This window comes from Brachionichthys hirsutus, chromosome 18 (genome assembly GCF_040956055.1).
Source record: "Brachionichthys hirsutus isolate HB-005 chromosome 18, CSIRO-AGI_Bhir_v1, whole genome shotgun sequence".
NCBI classification, from domain to species: Eukaryota; Metazoa; Chordata; class Actinopteri; order Lophiiformes; family Brachionichthyidae; genus Brachionichthys; species Brachionichthys hirsutus.
In genome coordinates, this window is record NC_090914.1 from 10649624 (window position 1) to 10669418 (window position 19795).

Genomic DNA, 19795 nt, shown 5'->3' on the forward strand with positions numbered 1-19795 from the left:
GTAACTTCTTGTTCAAGGCTGGCAGCTGCAACAACCGGCACTGCCTCTTGTAATTCAACCGTTACATCTTGAAAGACTTCTTGAATGGTCTCCTTGTTTTCCTCCTTTCTTAGTTCCTCTTCTGGAGTTGCAGACAGATTTTCTACCTTTTCAACGATTTCAAGACAAACATCTATCACTTCTTTGACATCTGTCACCCCGACCTCTAACACAGAATCCACAATAGTCTCTGCTGATTTTACATCAGCATTAAACACTTCCATCTTGACAACCTTGCTGCCTTGCTCTCCTGACTCAGCCAAGTCATCTTTTACCAATGGTTTTGCAGTGTCGGCTTCCTCCTTGAACACTTCTGAAGTTGCAACTACGTTGATCATGGCTTCATTAGTTGGTGATGTTTTCTCTATCAAAACATCAGGTAATGCAACTGAAACATCTGGGAGATTGCACACCGCTACAAGTGCAACTGGAGCAGTTTTCATCTCAATGGCTGAAAATTCACATTCTTCCTGCTCACAATTGACTTGGACTGAACTGAGTTGCACTTCATGGTTGGGTTCGTCTGTAAGCGCTACTTGATGGACGTCACTTGGCATTGGTTCTTCAGCCTTGCCCACCTCTGACTCTAAAGTGACTGCTGGAACAGCTTGCGATGCTCCTGGTTCTTCAACATGTCCAGGGTCCAAAACCCCGACTGGCTCAAGACTGACTTTACAGGGAAGCATTGATTCAAGTTTGGTTTCTTCTGTAATTGTCACTGCTTCAGAAAGTGTTTCTGATATTTTTTCTTTCACAAGAGATTCGTTACTGCCTTTCAGTGGTAATACTTGTTCTAGAACAAGCCGAGGTTCAGAATCCACCACTGGCTCAAGACCGACCTCAGTAGGAAGCACTACTTGCTCTTTGGTTTCAACTGTTGTTGTTTCTGTCTCGGTAATGTCCTCTGATGTGTTTTCTGCAAGTTCTGGAGCACTACTTTCCGTTGATTCCAGAGTGACTGGTTGTACAGTTTGTACTGCATCTGCAACAAGTCTAGATTTTGAGGCATCGACTGAATCAAGAATTACTTTTGTGGGAATTATTGTTTCCTTTTTTGGTTCATCTGCAAATGTCTTTGCTTCAGGAAGGTTCTCTAATGTTGCATCTATATCAGGTGATCTGTTACTGCCTCCCACTGAATCTGATGTGGGTGCCTGAGCAGCTTCCAACACTTCTGATTCTTGAACATGTGCAGGTTCAGAACCCACCATTGACTTAAGACTGGAAAGTGCTGTATCCTCTTTGGGCTCAGCCGTGGTTCTTTCTGCTTTGAGAATGTTCTCTGTTATTTCTTCTTGTCCAAGTTCTTGAACACTGCCTTCATTTGATGCTGAGGTTGATGCTTCTACAACTTGTAGTACTTCTGGTTTTTGAACATGTACATGTACAAAGTCAACCACTGGCTCAATAACAGCTTCCACTTTGGGTTTATCTGTATGCGTCTCTGCTTTGGGATCATCCTCTGATATTACTCTTTTTTCAAGTGATTTTTCACTTACTTCTATGGAATCTGATGTGGGTGCTTGAGTAACTTCTAAAACAACAGATTTTTCAACATGTGCAGGTTCAGAACCCACCATTGACTTAAGACTGGAAAGTTCTGTATCCTCTTTGGGCTCAGCCGTGGTTCTTTCTGCTTTGAGAATGTTCTCTGTTATTTCTTCTTGTCCAAGTTCTTTAATACTGCCTTCATTTGATGCTGAGGTTGATACTTCTACAACTTGTAGTACTTCTGGTTTTCGAACATGTACAAAGTCAACCACTGGCTGAAGTACTGCTTCCTCTTTGGGTTCACCTGTAATTGTTTCTGCCTTGGTAATGTCCTCTGATGTGTTTTCTGCAAGTTCTGGAGCACTACTTTCCGTTGATTCCAGAGTGACTGGTTGTACAGTTTGTACTGCATCTGCAACAAGTCTAGATTTTGAGGCATTGACTGAATCAAGAATTACTTTTGTGGGAATTATTGTTTCCTTTTTTGGTTCATCTGCAAATGTCTTTGCTTCAGGAAGGTTCTCTAATGTTGCATCTATATCAGGTGATCTGTTACTGCCTCCCACTGAATCTGATGTGGGTGCCTGAGCAGCTTCCAACACTTCTGATTCTTGAACATGTGCAGGTTCAGAACCCACCATTGACTTAAGACTGGAAAGTGCTGTATCCTCTTTGGGCTCAGCCGTGGTTCTTTCTGCTTTGAGAATGTTCTCTGTTATTTCTTCTTGTCCAAGTTCTTGAACACTGCCTTCATTTGATGCTGAGGTTGATGCTTCTACAACTTGTAGTACTTCTGGTTTTTGAACATGTACATGTACAAAGTCAAGCACTCGCTCAATAACAGCTTCCACTTTGGGTCTATTTGTGGTTATTTCTACTTCTGGAATCTTTTGCTCTGTTGTATCTTTTTCAAATGATTCAACATTGCCTTTCTTTGACTCAAGTATGGTTGCTTTAAAAGGTTCTACTACTTCTGGTTCTTGAATGTGCTCAGGTCGGGAAGCACCCAATGACAGAAGACTGTCTAGAGCAGTAAGTAAAGTATCATCTCTGCATTCCTCAGCCCCCGGAATCTCCTCTTTTTTGGTTGATTGGACACTGCATTCTACCAAATCTATTGTGGATGTTGGAGCAGCCTCTCGCACTTCTGATTCTTGAACATGTTCAAGATCAGCCACTGCCTCAAGGTTGACTTCAGTGAGATTTACTGTTTCCTCTTTAGGTTCTTTTGTAATTGTTTCTACTTCGGTAATGTCCTCTGATATTACATCTTTTTTAAGTGATTGGCTGTTGCTTTCCTCAAACTCTGATGTTGTTACCTGGATAACTTCTAATACTTCTTTTTTAACATGTCCAGCGTCAGATTCCACCATTAGATCAAGACTGACTTTATTGGAAATTATTGTTTCCTCTTTAGGCTCATCTGTGGTTGTTTGCACTTCAACAACTTTCTTTGTCGATTTCTCATTTTCATGTAATTGGAAATCACAGCCTTTCTCTAAAACTAAAGTGACTACTTGAACAGACTCAGATCCTAATGGGTCCAGTTCTTGAACTTGTTCAGTTCTGACAGCAGTTACTGGTTGATCATTGTTTTCTAGCTCATCAATAGTAAGATCTTCAGTTGTCATTTTGGGTTCAACTCTAACTGTTTCTGCTGGAAGAACGTCCACTGATTTTGCTTCCCCCTCTGGTGAATGAACACCACTCTCCTCTGAATCTAATGTGAATTCTCTCACAGGTTCAGGTACTTCTGACACTTGATCCTGTCCAGTTTTGGTAGAATCTTCCTGTTCTGTCTCTACATTGGCTTCAGGCATAGGCACTGTTTCTCCATTGAGCTCAACAGTTTTAATTGCTAACAATTCCTTGGATGTTACATCCTTTTCATGATATTGAACACTACGCTCTGAATCTAATGAGGCAGCTTGTTCTTTTGCTAATTGTTCTGACTCTTCCACCTCTTCTGGCAGTACATCTAGATCCTTAACTTGTAATTGACGAGTGATATTGTCTGTGATCCGACCCGCCTTGTTTGCCAGAGTTTGGACTTCTACAATTATAGAAACACTTGAGTCTATTTCTTGAGAATCTGAATTTGGGGGCTCTGCTTCAACTAGAGAACCAACATCTAAGACAGTGTTGTCACTTGCAGGCAAGCCATCTCGCGACACAGCTGGATTTCTTTCAGACAAGCATTCAACCAAGTGATGGGTCTCCAAACTCCTCTCGAAGTCCATTTCTCTTCCTTCTGTATTAGTGACACTGACCTCCTCTATTTTATCTACTACAGTTTTAGCAGTGTCAGTCTCAAAAGTAGAAACTTCAGATACAACCTCTGTGGAAACAATGTATTTGACCTCAGATATTTTCTCTGATTGGGTTGCAGCTATAAGTTCATTACTTGTGTCAAGCTCTTCACCAGCTAGGCTTGGGGTGATGGCAATTGTCCCTAAACGTTTGTGCATTTCGAGAACTGCTGGCTCCTCTTTTACAAAAGTTTCTAGTACCTGTTTGGTGACTGAAGCAACGATTCTCTCAGACTGAAGCTCATCTGACCAGACTGGGACTTCCTTTTGCCTCATAGGGATGATTTCAACAACCTGATGCAGGATCATGTCAGTTTTTGGTAGGCCTTTCAATAGGTGATGGGTCTCTACAATCCTTTCTAAGTGTTTTTCCTCTATTTCTTCCACCGCAGTTCCAGCAATGAGAAATTCACCAATGGAGACTTCAGATGCAACCTGTGTGGAAAATAGTTTCTTAACTTCTGATATGTTTTCTGTTAGGGGTGAAGCTGCAAGGTCTTTAATCGCATCCAGTTCCTCAACAGCTAGACCTGTGCTAATGGCAGCTGCGTCTGATCTTTTGTGCATTTTCAGAATTGTTGGCTCCTCTTTTACAAATATTTCAAGTATCTGATTGGAGACTGAACCAACAATTCTCTCAGGCCAAGGATCCGAACAAACTGGGACTTCCTTATGCCTCATAGGAGTGGTGTCAACAACCGGATGCAGGATCGTATCAGTTTTCAGTTGGCCTTCCACTAGGTGATGGGTCTCAGCAAAGTCTCTTTCGCTTCCTTTTGCATTCATTACGTTAATCTCCTGTATTTCATCCACTGCAGTTTCAGTAGTGTCAAACTCACCAGGAGAAACTTCAGATACAACCTCAGTGGAGATGATCTCTTTGACTTCAGATATGCTTTCTGTGAGGGACGTAGCTACACTTTCATTGGCTGCATCGAGCGCTTCAACAGTTAGGCCTGTTTTTATGGTACTTGCTTCGAAATGTCTGTGCATTTCAAGAACCGTTGGCTCTTCTTGTTTAATTGTTTTGAGTACTTGACAGGACAGTGAACTAACACTTCTTTCGGTCGTCAGCTCATCTGAACAAACCGGGGTTTCCTTTGGACCCGCAGAGATTGTTTTAACGACCTGATACAGGATCACGTCTGCTTCCATTACATCATATTCTGCTGGCACTGGCGTTATGTTACCAGATGTATTCAAAGACTCCAGAGTTAACTGGGAAACAGCAGAAACCATCTCAGTTTCATCAGTCTGGGTGATGTCTGCTGCAGGTTCTGGTGCAGTAACGGCCTCAGACGTGAACTCTATCAGCTCCTCTGCCATAGTGTCATTTCTAGCTGCATCCTCAGCCGCCGTGGCCATTGTCTCTGTGATTATACCCTCTTCTGTAATGTCACTGAGTTGTTGATATTCACTATCAGATTCTGCAACGTCATCAGGTTCTTCATTTGTGGCAATGATTGCATGTTTTTCTGAGGGTTGGCCATTGACTTTGACTTTAATTGCTTCGGTTTGCAGACTGTCCAGTGGAAGGACTGCTTTAGGCGTCTGATCCAGCAGCTCTTGCTTGCGTTCATTGATCGATTCCTCAGGAACATGACTTCCTATGTCTGCCTGAAACTCTGTCTCAACTACAGTAAATTCAGACAATGGAACCACAGCCGGTGTCTCAGAGTCTTCATCACCTGAAGCAACATCCTTATCAGCATCAGCATCACAACTTGGCTTAGTAACTTTGTTAGCTGATTGCACGTCATTCATTCTCTCGTCTTCATCCTTGACTTTCCTTTTTGGTGTCAGAATTCTTTTCAGTGATTTCCATGCTGACCCTCCATCAACATCTGAAGGACTTGTTGCTGGTTTAGGGAAGGAGACTGCGTTCAGATTGTCTTTGCAACCTTCTAGAGATGCTACTGCTTCATGCTTGACTCCATCGACTTCTTCGTGACCATTTATATCTATTTGAGGCATTCCCTCTTCAGAGTCGGATGTTTTCTGGCTTCTTTTCCTTCCGGAGCCACACAAGACCGCATCCCACGAAACAGATGAGTCTTTTCTTTTTTTTCCACTTTCTGTGCTGTGGTTGGATATTTGCTCACCTTCACTTGGCTTTGGCTCTCCTAACGGCAGGATTTGCATATCTTCATTGCTGAAGAAGGACCTTTTCATACATTTTTTAGGAGTTATGCGTTTTCTGAAGGAAGCCCATGCGCCCTTGTCCTCTCCGTCGGAATCTGCGCAGGGTGGTGCAGCATCTTTCTGATTCTCAGGTGACACATTAGTGAACAAAAGCTGATCTGAAAGAGGTTCTGTGGAGCCGGGCAGCTTTGAGTCATTTGACCTCCTGCTTTGCTTCTTTCTATTTAAAGACCCTGACAGCAGCAATTCGGTAAAGTTAGTCGATAGAGTCCTGGAAGTTGATCTCCCATCATCTGTCATCTGGGTTGATGCTGTAGACGAGATATCGTTACACTTGTTTTCATCATTCTTTCGCTCAACCACTGCTGTGACCTTTCCCCCCAAGTCTATCAGTTTTTCCTCTTTCCCATCTTCTGCAGTTTTCTTGTTCTTCCATAGTCCAGAAAAAAATCCGCTCATGAAAAATCTTTTAACTGGAGACACGACCTCCTCTTCTTTTGGACTAGATGGAGATGCGGAACTTGGCTCCTCTTGAGACGTGGCATCCTGATGTGAATCCTGTCTTACGGGGGGAGTCGTTTCTTCTTCATTGGCTCCAGCTGTTTTCTCTGAATTTTCTAAAGCATCCTCTGAAGTAACGTCTGTCAGGGTCGGACATGTCGTTGAATCATTATCATAAGTCTCCTGCGCCGTCTTGGCGTCGGTGCTCTGTTCAACATGCTCACTTTTTGTCTCCTTCGCCGTTTCCTCGATGTCGACTATGTTTGGTTCCTCCTTGTTGGATTCATCAGGCCCATCTGGTGCAGTTTCACTGGAGCCCCTCTTTACCATCCATTTCAGACCAATGTTACTGAAAATTCTGTGGGAACCTTTGTGCATTTCATTCTGCTTTCCATTCATTTCAGTTATTTGCAGAGGTTTTTCTTCCTTTTCGATAACTTCAACATTTTCTAATGGTGCATTTTCTTCTTCACGTGCCTTTTCTGGTTCTGAAACATCTTGGACTGGTGAAGTCTGAGCTAAACCAGAAGGTAAATTAAATATTAAGACACTTTGCAAGAACTGAGACTGTAACTTGCTGAAAGTTATCCTGCAAGACTTTGAAGGAATATTCAGATTGTGATAAACCAACCTTGTGTAGAGACCTCGTCCTCCCAGTGGCCATTAACTTCTTCTTCTGCGTTTCCTTTAATCGCAAAGATCTTCTCTTTGTTTTTGACAGTCTGAAACAAACCAAATGCATAAAATTGTTGGTGTGATTATGAAAATACTAACTAGAAAAGCACTCTAAGAGCACAGACCTCCTCCAAGCAGCTCATTCCCTTCCTAACTGGATTTAAACCATCCACATAGTGATCTGGATCATCACCAATATCGATATCCATATTATTCTGAAAACTTAATGGTATTTTAGTTAGACCGAGATCGATCCAGATGTTTTTCGGTCATCCTGCTAACAAACAAACGCAGCCAGAACCAGAACTTTGATTCACTTTTACTTTTCATGGTTGCTGTATGAAGATACCAAGAACAATTTAGAACTCTTTGATGGTGATCCAGATCCACCATGTGGACGGTGCAAATCTAATTAGGGGAATGAGCTGCTTGGCAGAGGGTTAGTTCACAATTTGTCAAACACAAGTTTAGTCATGATCTCGCCAAACATTCCAACCTCAAAATAGTTCCATGTGGATATTTTCATACTAAACAATTTGCCCGTCTCACTGAGAGCCATCCAGAATTTAGATTCACTTCATGAAACAGAATATTTCACCGATGGCTAATTTATTCATTTATTCACCTGATTAGTCGCACGTTTTAAAAGTGGTCAAAAAAATCCAAACTTGAAATAGAAAGAAATTATAGACTCCACCCCTTTTTTCATTGCTGTCACATGACCAACTCCAGCACCAAGTCCCATCTCCATATGACTCTTGTTAACTTGCTGGATAATTAAAGACAGTGGAATAATTAGGCGCTTATTTCCCCTATATCGTGCTTTATCCAAACCGCCATTATCTGTGTGACGGCCTGAAGGTTCTTGTTCTGGTTCATGGACTTCCTGTTCTGTTGATGATGACGATGACGCTTTAAACAAATAATGGATGCATCCTCCTGCTGAGTGCAGCAGAGGCGAAATTCCATCTGTCTGCTGGGATTTACTGGGAATCAGGAATCAGGGGTCATTATTCCTCCACTGCTGTTCATCGACAGTAAACACAGAATGTTGCAGCATCACGGGGGGTATTAATGAATTAACAACTTTAAAAGGAATAAGTTAGCTTCACCCTGCACCTGTATGACGTCATGCGCTCTGATTACGCAGCAAACAGATGGAAAACATGGAATAAGTTTGTAAAGGTGTGCTTGTGTGTGTGTGTGTGGGGGGGGGGTAAATACCTCCTCAGTGTTCCCATCATCCACCTCTCCGTTCCCCGTCGCCGCCGCATCCTCCCGTTGCGCAGACTGAGCGGCTCCCATTGTCGGAACCGCAGCGCGTCAGAGTCCGGATCGGAACCGCTCCGAGTGATGGAAATATCCCAAACGTGCAGAGACAGGAAGACACGACAGAGACGGAGACGCTCCGCTCCCGAATGCTGCAGCCTGGATGGCGCAAAAGGCTTTTTAGGCAAAGACCTCCCAGCTGGATCACATGAGGTCCGGCCCAGGTCGTCCCGCCCCCCGCCGCATCAAAACAACAGACTGTCCTCAGATGGATGAAAGGCAGCCAGAGGACTGGAAACAGGGCTGGTCCTATCCTCCATCGTTTCTCTCGCTGCCTTCTGATTGGATGTTTTCGCCTCCTTTTTGAAAGTTGTCTATGAAATCGATGTAAAGCAAATCTCTGGTCGACTGTCGGCTTGTCTTCGCTTCAGATCAGACGATTTGACACAGATCCTAACTGATAGCATCGTTAGCCACGCAGGCAATTCATGTGTTTTTATCGGTTTCGGATTTAGGGCGGCCTCTGATTGGTTAGTCGGCAAGATCACACAGAATGTTTCATTGCATTACTTCCCCAACAGGCCTTAGATGATCGGCTCCTGCAGAAAACATCAGCTGTTTCCACTTACCCAAAGTTAATGAATTCAGTTTATTAACTTCAGACTGACGCTCACAGAACAGAACCCCCGTCTACAAATATCTGATCAAATTAACATGAACCTCTGTCACGGGTTTGGGAATGTTGCTCCGCTCCGAGCGCTCTTTGACATCGGATTCCTGTAGCTTCTTATTCCAGACATGGACACGGGTTTCATACTCAACCACATCGAATGCAATCTGGAGGAAATAATGGGTGACGGTTCTATTAAAACATTATTACATTAAACATCAGACTTCAGACGAGCCAGGCGACATCGAGTTGTTTCCTCCATCGTTTGAAGTCAGTTTTAATCTTATTTATTGGCTTGAAGGTTCCAGGACTGTTGTTCTGTCGGATGTCTCTGACCTTTAATCACATTAAATGTGTTTAAAGTCACTGTTTAATCAGCTGACACTTGTTTTCACTGCAGCGTTTCTGTTTAATACACGGTTTGGGATGTCATTATTTGATCTGAGCTCATGCTAGACCTCCTGATCGTCTTCTGTCATCGAGTTTGTCCTGCAAATATCAGCAATAAGACATCAGAGACCCCCCCCCCCTCCTGTCTCTGGAACCATGATTTTATCATCAGCAATTTATTGATTAGGATCTCAAACATGATCTAAAGGGTTACACTGAGTGCCCCTGAATCAGGAGGCATGGTGGTACAATGTTTGGAGGTGGCAGGAATCCATAGAGAACCCACACAGACGCGGAACACGCAGAACATACAAACTCCAAACAGAAGAACTAACTTCACCTGAAAGAGAGAGAAAAGAACCGTGTGACTCAAACGCACGGAGGCGGGTGGAAATTACTAATCGCAGACGAGCCGCGGTGGAAATGACTATTTCACAGCTTCCTGTGTGCCGCCTCAACGTGGGCCGCTGCTCATCACATTTCATGAACCTGAAAGCGACGTTACTGCACAGCAGACAGACTTCTTATCGCAGTCCAGCCCGTTTTAAAGGCAACCTATCTGAAATAGTTCTTGTTTTTTTTCCTGTGGGCGGGACGTTCTCTGTCTGATTCTATATGTCACCCGGTTAGATTCCAAAAAACATCTTCCAAATCAGAGACAAAGGCCGGCAGCCATCTTTACATGTGGCACCATTGTCTAGAGGCTTGACCTCTGTGGACATCAGTCTCTCCTTGCTTCCGTGTGACACAACAGGAACGCAGACTGGTGTGTTTCCTTTTCACATAAAGTGCATCACACACACACAAAAATCAGATGTTCAGGATTATTTCATTCAGCTTTCACCAAACCTGAGATCTAAGTGCCCCCATTTACTTCAATCCAGATTACACGCTTAGACGCTTTTATTCTGCAGTTTTCTACTTGAAAACTTGTTTGGTGGGTCCTGGAGTAAGATTAAATGTCCGACGAGGTCGAGCACCGTCACGCCTGCGCTGGGTATCCATTACTCAGGAAACACATTATTTTCTTGGTGTGTTTTAGCATCATTTATCTCCAGCTCTGTGTGTAAACGTGTTAACTTTAAAGGAGGCGGTGGGGAGGGAGGTCTGCAGGAGCTGATGGAGGAGAGCGGGGAGCTGAAAGTGTTCTGCCCTCAGCCGCACCTTCTGTTTCTTTCATTAATATTGAGACATTATTTAATCATCTCTGGTAAAGTTACAGAAGCAGTTTGGTGTAGATCTAAATCAAATGTATTGATTTCATTGAAGCTTGGTTCTGGTTCAGATATGGATTGGCTGGATTGAACTTGTTTAAAGCCTTTATTAAACACTGGGGGACGTGGACGGAGGGCCAGTGTGTGAAACCCTGAAGTGGGGGGGTAACAATGCCTAATCTTCCGCGTTTGTCCGACCTGCCTCCGGTCCCTGAACGCAACACTGCGTGTCGAAATTTGGTGATTAATCGGAGAGAAGAGGAAATGCTCCTTGGCTCGGTCTGTTCTTCAGGTTTACGGTTTATACTTTATCGGTGTCACCGGACGGACGGAGGAGGAAACCCGCAGGTTTGTTCCTTATTTTATTGATTTATTGGTTTTATTTTAGACGGAAGAGCAGAAATGTTCAAAGACACGACCGGCGAGCTGATTTCTGCTGCATCTTTTTTTCTTTTTTACCTGGTCAGGTGACGTTCAGTCGGTAAAAAGCAGCGTTTTGTTTTTACATGAGTGAACCTGATTTATTTGATTGTGTTAAACAATATTCACGAAGATAAAAGTCATTGTCGGAAATAACCGAGTTGGGTCGACGCCCTGAAAGCGCTGACCGCTGATCAGTTTCCTCTTCCATCCGGTTGAAAACGCGTCCGATGCTCTGAAGGGAAACGTCGACGTCATTCAAACAAAGTTAGTTTTAATAGTTTTATTTCCCTTGTTTTAATTCTGGACCATTAGTTAATAATAAAACTATTTGCCATATTATTCAACAAGTTGCGTGCGCAACATTAACCCGCCTTTAGAAAGTGCTGTAATTTAAAAGTAGTGTTTCCATAGCAACAGCTGATTCCTTGCAGGTGAGATGAGGGACAGACTGCTGGAGCTGCAGGTCTTCAGATCTGCAGGTGAGGAGCACCGGCCGGAGGAGAGCCGCGACCTCGTGGATGACGAGCTGCACCTGGAGCAACAAGCCGTGGTGTTTGAAGGAGACGATGTGCTGGACGGTCTCTACAAGGAGACGCAGGCATTGAGGAAGGAGACACTGCTCCTCAGGATGAACGTGAAGCGTCTCAGGAAGCAGAACACCAGGTTCCTCACGTCGGTCCGGAGGATAAGCAGCATCAAGCGGGACTCCAATGCTCTGGGACGGGACATCAAGGCCAGGGGGGAGGCCGTCTTCGCTCGACTGGAGAAACTGGGCAAGCTTAGCAAGGATCTGGAGGAGGAGCACGGGCCTTCGTCGGCCGCGGCTCGCATGGTGCGTTTGCAGCACGTTGCTCTAACCGCCGCCTTCCACGACGCCATGTCCGAGTACAACGAGGCTGAGATGGTCCAGAGGGAAAACTGCAAGACCCGCATCCAGAGGCAGGCCGAGATCATGGGCAAGGAGGTGAGCAGGGAGCAGATCGACGAGATGATCGAGACGGGCAAGTGGAACGTCTTCTCCGACAACCTCCTGCTGGAGGGGAGGACCGCCAGGTCTGCTCTGAGCGAGATCGAGAGCCGGCACAAGGAGCTTCTGGAGCTGGAGGGACGCATCAGGGACATTCACGAGCTCTTCTTCCAGATGGCCCTGCTGGTGGAGGAGCAGGGCTGCATGCTGGACAACGTCGAGGCAGCAGTCAGCGTCACGCAGGACTACGTTGCTAAGGCAACGGTTCAGATCAAGAAGGCTGCGAAATACAAGAGAGACAACCCCTGCAAGAAACTGTTTTGTTGTTGCTTCCCCTGCTGCAAATGAGCCGCCGGCGATGCTTCTTCTATTTATTTGGTTTAATATCTTAAACATCCAGGTTTCAGCGCCCTCGCTTGGTTTTCCTCGCCGAGACGCGACGCCTCAGCGTCATCCGTAGGTCGTAAACATTTACCTGCAAAAACGTCTGCACGTAAATGTTTGCGACACACGGAGGATATCTCATCCTCGTGGTGACTGCAAACTCTTTCATGCTTCGTCCTTTTAAGTTTCAGTGTTCAGTAATGTAAAATAAACAAAAGAGGATTTTAAAGAAATGGGGCCTGAGAACTGCTTATTTACACCCATTCTGAGGTGAGCTCGTCATTGTAGCCGCCTAGCTAAAAGCATTAGCATCTTAGCATAACCCACTTTACCCTGGAAGCCCCTCCATGCATCTATGGACTTACCAAATTCCACAAGGTTTGATGGGTTCCCAAAAAAATAAACGACAAGCGTTTATTTCACAACTGTTTATTTATTCAAAACCCAAACGATGAGTGTTGTGTAGATGTTTACACGGTTAATGATCTTACGCTGCAGAAGATGGCCAGTTTGCATAAATTAAAAACAGCCAGGAATTCAAGGAGTCCGGTGGTTAAGCTGGTTTAACTGGGCGCTGATGACGACCAGTCGTCTGGTCACTGGTCTCTTTCCTCCAAACTACAACTCAAACGCTTGAAGCATCGAATTAAAAGTGTCAAGTCATGATTAGCAGGATAAAAAGCCGTGAAATGAGAACCCTTTACTCTGTTCTGGCCGCCTCGCTTTTCAGAATAAGAGGTTAGAGCTGCTACCATGTCGTCGGTCTGTCACGGGACACGACCCGGAACAAAACCTCCACATCAAATACACACATGTACAAAATATCACTCATTCACAGTCATTAGTTTCTTTAAAACATTCTCATGCTCAGATATGTTGCTGATCAATAACGAACGACGGCAGAGCGCTGAGCGTACGCCTCATTAACGCCGCCTCATTAACGCCGCGGCAGGCCGCGAACCCGGGTCGTGTACAGTAGGCTTTGCACTTATGCTACAGAACGGCCATCTAAATGAAGTATAAGTTAAATAAATAAGGAACTGCAGTTGGAACGTTGGTTTTAGTAGCTCTGGGGGTGTCCAGACTTCGCCGTGGAGGGCCGGAGACGCTGCAGGTTCTCCTTCCAGCCGGACGCTAAAGCAAGCGATTTGAATTATCAACACCTTCTTCAATTTGAGGGAAGGCGTTGGAGAGATGGTTGGAAAGACAACCTGGAATTCCTCGGCCCTCCGTGGCACAGTGGGGCACCCCGAATAGACCAATCACAGTGCACCAAAGTGCGAATAAATAACACTGTAAAGAGCGGCGGTGTTCTCTCGGGAATCGGGATATTTACAAACTTGGCATTTGTCGTAACGACCTCCGCGCCTCTCTCGGATCTGCGGTGCTCATGCTGGGGCGACTGGGATGCCTCCTATGTTAGCCGGATCGGAGCAGCAGATGATGATGTCATCGTGTGAAGGTCAGCGATAGGGAGGTGGGGTGGGGGTTATAAGCAGAACTTTTGAGAAACGAAGGAACAGACGGTGGGTGAATATTTCTGGAGCGTGCAGAAAGCCAACGCGAGCTAAAAGAAAAGGCGAGACGACGGAGGAGGGAGGGTTCAGTATTCGTCCTGGTCCAGGTGGGCTTGTTCATCGACGTCTTCGTCCTCCGGAGGTGCAAAGCCTTCCTGAGGAACAGAGGAGAAGACATTGGGGTTCTCCTCTTCATTTATCTTCGAGGAGGACAAGCAGGGCTGAAACCCAAAGCATCCTACGGAGCTTCATGACAACGTCGGGTGTTTTTTTTTTTTTTTTGCTTGACTTCTGTTGCCGCTGCCGGACGCTTACCTCTGTTGCGTAGAGAATATCGATTACTTTACTGAGGACCGGGTTGCTTTCGCTCTCGTGTTCCTGGCAGATCAGCTCAATGTCCCGTAGTTTGCTGAAGTAGAAGTCTCGCTCCTTCTCCAGCCCGTCGACAGTCAGCTTCAGCTCCATCACCTGAGAAAGGAGGCAATATCTGCCTTTAACAATCCGCTGCATGGACGGCGAGTCTGTGAACCCGATTCAGACGTGATCGCATGGACGATGCGTTTGTAGCTCTATTTCAACTCTACCTGCTGATTGAGCTCCATGATCTCGGCGTCGCTGCCTCCGTTTCTAGACAAAGATGGATTCTTCCTCATCGCCGGAGTGTTCTGTTGGACCCGCTGTGGCGTTGGCATGTTTTTAGGAACTGTTGGAGACGTCCTCTGTGGTCCTGTAGAGGTCGGAGACGATCATCATTCGAGTTATAAGGTGATCTGAAGCTTTCTTATTGGCTTTGCAGATTTTTGGCGATGGACAGAGCAGATTATAGAGAGCTGACGCTCCTTCGGTAAGGGATTCAAAATTGGATTGGCAAAAGAATGGATAAAAGAAGACACATATGTGGATTGACAGATTTTAAATAGGCCAAATTTGACATGAAAAATGAGTGAATGAGGAAAAACCTGTGTCCTCCAAACCTCTAGAAGTGCTTCAGCAGATAAATTCCAACGCACTCAAAACATGCATCACCCCACTACGAGTCGAATTAGCCCATCCATCAAAGCAAGGCTGATTTACTCATGTTAGTGACATGAGACAAACTCATTAGTCCAGCCTTCAGACAGCGATGGAGTTGCAGCGTTAGCATCAGCGCTAAATTAGAGTAACGCTGCCTTCCCAGCAGCTGCTGTGGCGAATCCTACAAGCCCGCCGGCAACTGGCGCCAACGAAACGCCACATTGCGAATGCAGTGAGATGGAGCTCGTAGTCGTTCAGTGAATCGTGCTGCTCACACCACTTGCTCGCTTGCGAGCCATCCAAAGCTCAAGGAGAGCGTGCAGCCGAGGCAGAACCGTTGGGTTTACCTGGATTTCTCTTTGGTTTGTGGATAAAGTGATCACCTGGGTTGGGGGCGGGGGCCATGTCCTGCCCCTGTCTGGCTAGTAAAGGGTCGTACTCCTTCCCGTCGTAGTTGGCGTCGAAGAACTTCTTGAACCACTGCACAAATTCGAAGTTGTCTTGGAACTTCCCTTTTACGAGCTTCTCTACAGGAATAATCTGGGAGAGGGAAACAGCAGGAAGCCGGAAATGAAGTCATGAATTTGATCAAAAGCAAAAGTAAAATCAAGAAATATAATATGAGGAAATATTCTGACTTTGTCGACACTCATCCTTTTAAAAGCCGCCTGAAGAACTTTGAAGTTGTGTATAAATTCGTGCTCCAGCTTGGCTTGAAACTTGACCTTCTTCAAAAGGATGCAACCTGGAAACAACATGTCCATGAACTGGCAGTACGCCGCTCCTGGACAACAGAGACGCAGCAGTTAGTGTACGGTGCAGTTACCCTACGGTGCAGTTAGACTACGTGACATTTGAGAAACAAACAGCCTGTTCCAAGCAGGACTGTTGCACCTGGACTGTCTTACTACCTGTTTATGCAAATGGAAGATAATGTGAGGTGCAACATATGTGTCTCAGGTTAGCTGCTAAAGGCTAATAGCTAGTTTTTGAATCATCTGGTTGTGGGTCATGTGACCACCACCATCCTGTCCCGCCCACCTGAGAGGTTGGGTTTGCTGTCTTTAGCATTTAGCCTTACCTGAACAGAGCTGTTCGATCTTCGTGTAGGTGAGGTGCAAAGAGTCGTTGACCCACGCCAGCATGTCATGGCGGCTGAGGTTGTCAATGGACACAGAGGTGGCGTACACATTCACTGCCATCCCCGACCTGAGGCAAACCACAGAAGGAGGAGGTCATTCAGTTTGTCCATTAGCTGAATGGCTAAAGAACAATCAATAGCAGAGTATCGCAAGAACAGGAAGTGGATTTTCAAAATAAAGAAATCATAATAATACAATATAATAGAAAATAATCAGTAACCTGCAGGGAAAATAATAATATGTACCGCATGTGGCCACATGGTGACCTCTTTTCACCAGAAATGAAACAATTTGCTTCGCAGGTTGATCCCAACTCATCCATCTGCCTCTGATTTTTTTTTATTGAAAACCCGTAATAGTGTTCAGTTTGGAACTGGTGACTAAAGTCATCTTTAAGAGTACAAAACATATACTTAACTTTGTTTTATCTTGATTACTTTGGCGATCATTGCTTCTAAACACAATTTTTAAGTGAACACATGATTGAAAAACTAAAGTTTTAATAACGCTGTTATCCCCCAAAACCCTCAAAATGACTGTATTCAAATTTACATTGGTGGTGTTTTATAATCGCTTATTTAGGTTTAGCAGAACTCCACAATAACATCACAAATCAAAATAATTAATTTAAGTATCCTCTATAATTAACACCTAAAATAAAAACATTTTGTTGTCATTCTGTGCATTCTTATTAAGATGACTGGAAAACTTCACTTTAATGCCATGGAAACAGTCAAAGCCCTAACAGCGTGAACAAGACAATATATATATATAATAATATATATTATTGTTTATTATTAATAATATAATAATATTATTATAGTTGTTTATTGTTTATTTTTTTATATTATATATTATATTAAATTTGTATATATATATAATAAATAATAATATCCTAATTCTCAGTATTCTAATTACATTTAGGTCAAAAATGTAGGCCAAAGTATCAAAGCGTTGATTGGCTGAGCGGAATGTAGGTCAAAGGTTGACCGGATGTGCGGAATGTAGGTCAAATATGCAACAATGTAACGAAGCGTCGACCTGGTGAGCGGCGGATGACGTGTGCGGATTTCCGCTCAAGCGTGATGACGTTTCACAACATCCGGCCTTGCGACAAGGACGCTTAGCTTCTTATTGTAAAATGCATGATCTACACTTATCGCTTATGGATTACAGAATATTAGTTAGTTATCCTGCTAGTTAAAGTGTAGTTTCAGTATATATTCAAACTATGTCGGCGCTGCTGCAGAATATTTCTGGGAAACGGCCTTTATTGATTGTAGCATTATGGAATCGGGAGTAGGTAAATAAATAGCGTTACTGTTAGCTTGGCTAGTTAGCATTGCTAATTATTCTGTAAAAATAAGAAAATACAAGTTTTAAACAGGCAACCAATTGAATATGTACTCCTGCTGAAAGCGCATACACCCTATTATATACTTATTTAATGAAAATGTATAATTTTGCATCGCTTGATGCAAAATTGAGAACTTTCATTGTAAACGAGTATGGATGCTAGTTAGCTAATGTCTCGCGAACCACGGCTAAAACAGCATTGCTAATTCCTTGATCCCTTATGCGCAGGCACGAAAGTGGTCCTGGGACGACTCCCGGTTCCGCTACAACTTCATGGGCCTGATCACGGCCCGAGTCCGCCGTGTCCTGGTTCTTTGCCTCCTTCCCAGTGGATGAACTGGGCTGCAGCACGACCGGAGAGGATCGGCTGAAAGATGGCACATGTTTTATTTATGCAACTCAACAGGCTCACAGCAACAGAGGAAGGAACATAAATAATCTGCTCAGTCTGTTCCGTGAGCGGGTCAGTGTTGGATGACTGTTTAAAGTGTTTCAAAGTCTGCGTGTAAAGTCTATTAAAGCGAATTTCCAGTTGGATGCTCCAATGAATGATGAATGACCAATTTCCATGTACAATTAATCTGATTAAAAATTATTTAATTGCCTATAAATTCCGGGAACCATTTCAATTTATTTTTCAATGGTAATTTTAATTATTTAAATATTTTCTTATTAGAATGTAGTTGCCACAATCCTCAGTCAATTGGCACATTTTAACATAGATGCTCAACTAACGAACAAGAAACCAGTGACAGGATTAAAAACACATTTAATTACCTTATTTGCTGTAAGCAACGCATTTCATGTAAAACAATTATAGATTTTATATATTTAAATTATATCCCGGGCGGCTCGGTGGCGCAGTGGTAAGCACGAACCCGCGAGATGGTCGCGGGTTCGTCTCCGACTTGTGGCCATTCTGTGAGGAATTTGCATGTTCTCCCCGTGTCTGCGTGGGTTCTCTCCGGGTTCTCCGGCTTCCTCCCACCACCAAAGACATGCAGCCTAAGCTGATTGGTGACACTAAATTGTCCGTAGGTGTGAGTGTGTGTGTGGCTGGTTGTATGTCTCTGTGTTGCCCTGCGGTGAACTGGCGGCCTGTCCAGGGTGTAGCCCCGCCTCTCGCCCATTGACTGCTGGGATTAGCTCCAGCAGCGACCCGATTACGGATTAAGCGGTTGGGACAATGAATGAATGAAATTATATCCCCAATTATGGTAAAATGGCTTACTACTCCTTTTTAAAAATGTCAAGCAAAAAATAATAATGAAAAACCTAAATAAAATATACATAATGCAGCCTCAGAGGTAGCATGAGTTGTGTCTCCCTTGAGCCGGCCCCAAGCCCGGATACATGCAGAGGGTGGTTGCAGGAACAACACCCTGTAATTTCAGCAGTAGTACAGAAGTTCAACCTTCTCCACTTCACCCTGTCCTTTGCATCGTCCTCCCCAACACCAGCCACTCTCATGTCCTCCCTCACTACGTCCATGTATCTTCTCCTGGGCCGTCCTCTAGTCCTGTTCCCTGGCAGTTCCATCCTCAGCATCCTTCTACCGATATAGTCCCCGTCTCTCCTCTGGACATGTCCAAACCATCAAAGTCTGTCCTCTCTGACCTTGTCTCCAAAACATCTAACCTTCACTGTCCCTCTTAGTGTCTCATTTCTAATCCTCTAATCCTGAGAACCTCAGCATCTTCATCTCCTCTACTTCTAGCTCCGCCTCCTGTCTCTTCCTCAGAGCGACCGTCTCTAAACCGTCCATCATGGCTGTCCTCACCACTCGCTTGTAGACCTTTCCCTTCATCCTCTCTGACACTCTCCTCTCACAGAGCGCACCTGATACTTTCCTCCTGGAGGGGGCGCTCTTTAAATTCATCTTTACTAGAAGAATCAACGGACAGCTTTTTGACAGTGAACGCTGCAGCTCTTTGGTCTCAGAGCTAATCTGGTGGATGTAATCCCGCCCGGATTAACGGTTCTGATGTTGGTGAGCATCTCAACACATCTGGCAGCGGTTCTGCTCACTTCGCCTGGACGTTAAATCCTTTTTAGCACCGTCATGTCACGATCACCCCCCCCCCCCCCCCCCTGAAGATCCACGTTCACACAGGTGAGATGTGAAATGATGGGAGAGGTCAGATAATAGTGCCCCCCCTCCCCCACACACACACACAGTTCAGATGTGCTGACCCGCAGTGGGTCTGCTTTTTGAGAGGTTCTCCGGACCGACCGATGGGCGGAAGGCTGCCGGTTCAAGCCCGGTCTGAGAACAATAAATGCGTCCGGTGA

The 19795-nt window shown here is 44.6% G+C and overlaps 2 protein-coding genes across 2 annotated transcripts; one reads left to right on the forward strand and one right to left on the reverse strand.

Moving 5' to 3' along the window:
- Positions 1-11032: 11032 nt before the first annotated feature.
- stx11a (syntaxin 11a) lies at positions 11033-12658 on the forward strand. Its single transcript, XM_068752326.1, has 2 exons — positions 11033-11048; positions 11535-12658. The coding sequence occupies exon 2, from the start codon at positions 11560-11562 to the stop codon at positions 12436-12438; it is 879 nt and encodes a 292-aa protein (XP_068608427.1). The 5' UTR covers positions 11033-11048; positions 11535-11559; the 3' UTR covers positions 12439-12658.
- A 239-nt stretch (positions 12659-12897) lies between these two features.
- Positions 12898-16207, reverse strand: LOC137907364 (microtubule-associated protein RP/EB family member 3-like). Its single transcript, XM_068751691.1, has 6 exons — positions 16087-16207; positions 15644-15789; positions 15389-15545; positions 14576-14718; positions 14307-14459; positions 12898-14146 (listed from the first exon to the last, which is right to left on the reverse strand). Exons 1-6 carry the CDS (start codon positions 16205-16207, stop codon positions 14078-14080), a joined length of 789 nt encoding a protein of 262 aa, XP_068607792.1. The 3' UTR covers positions 12898-14077.
- Between the last annotated feature and the right edge of the window lie 3588 nt (positions 16208-19795).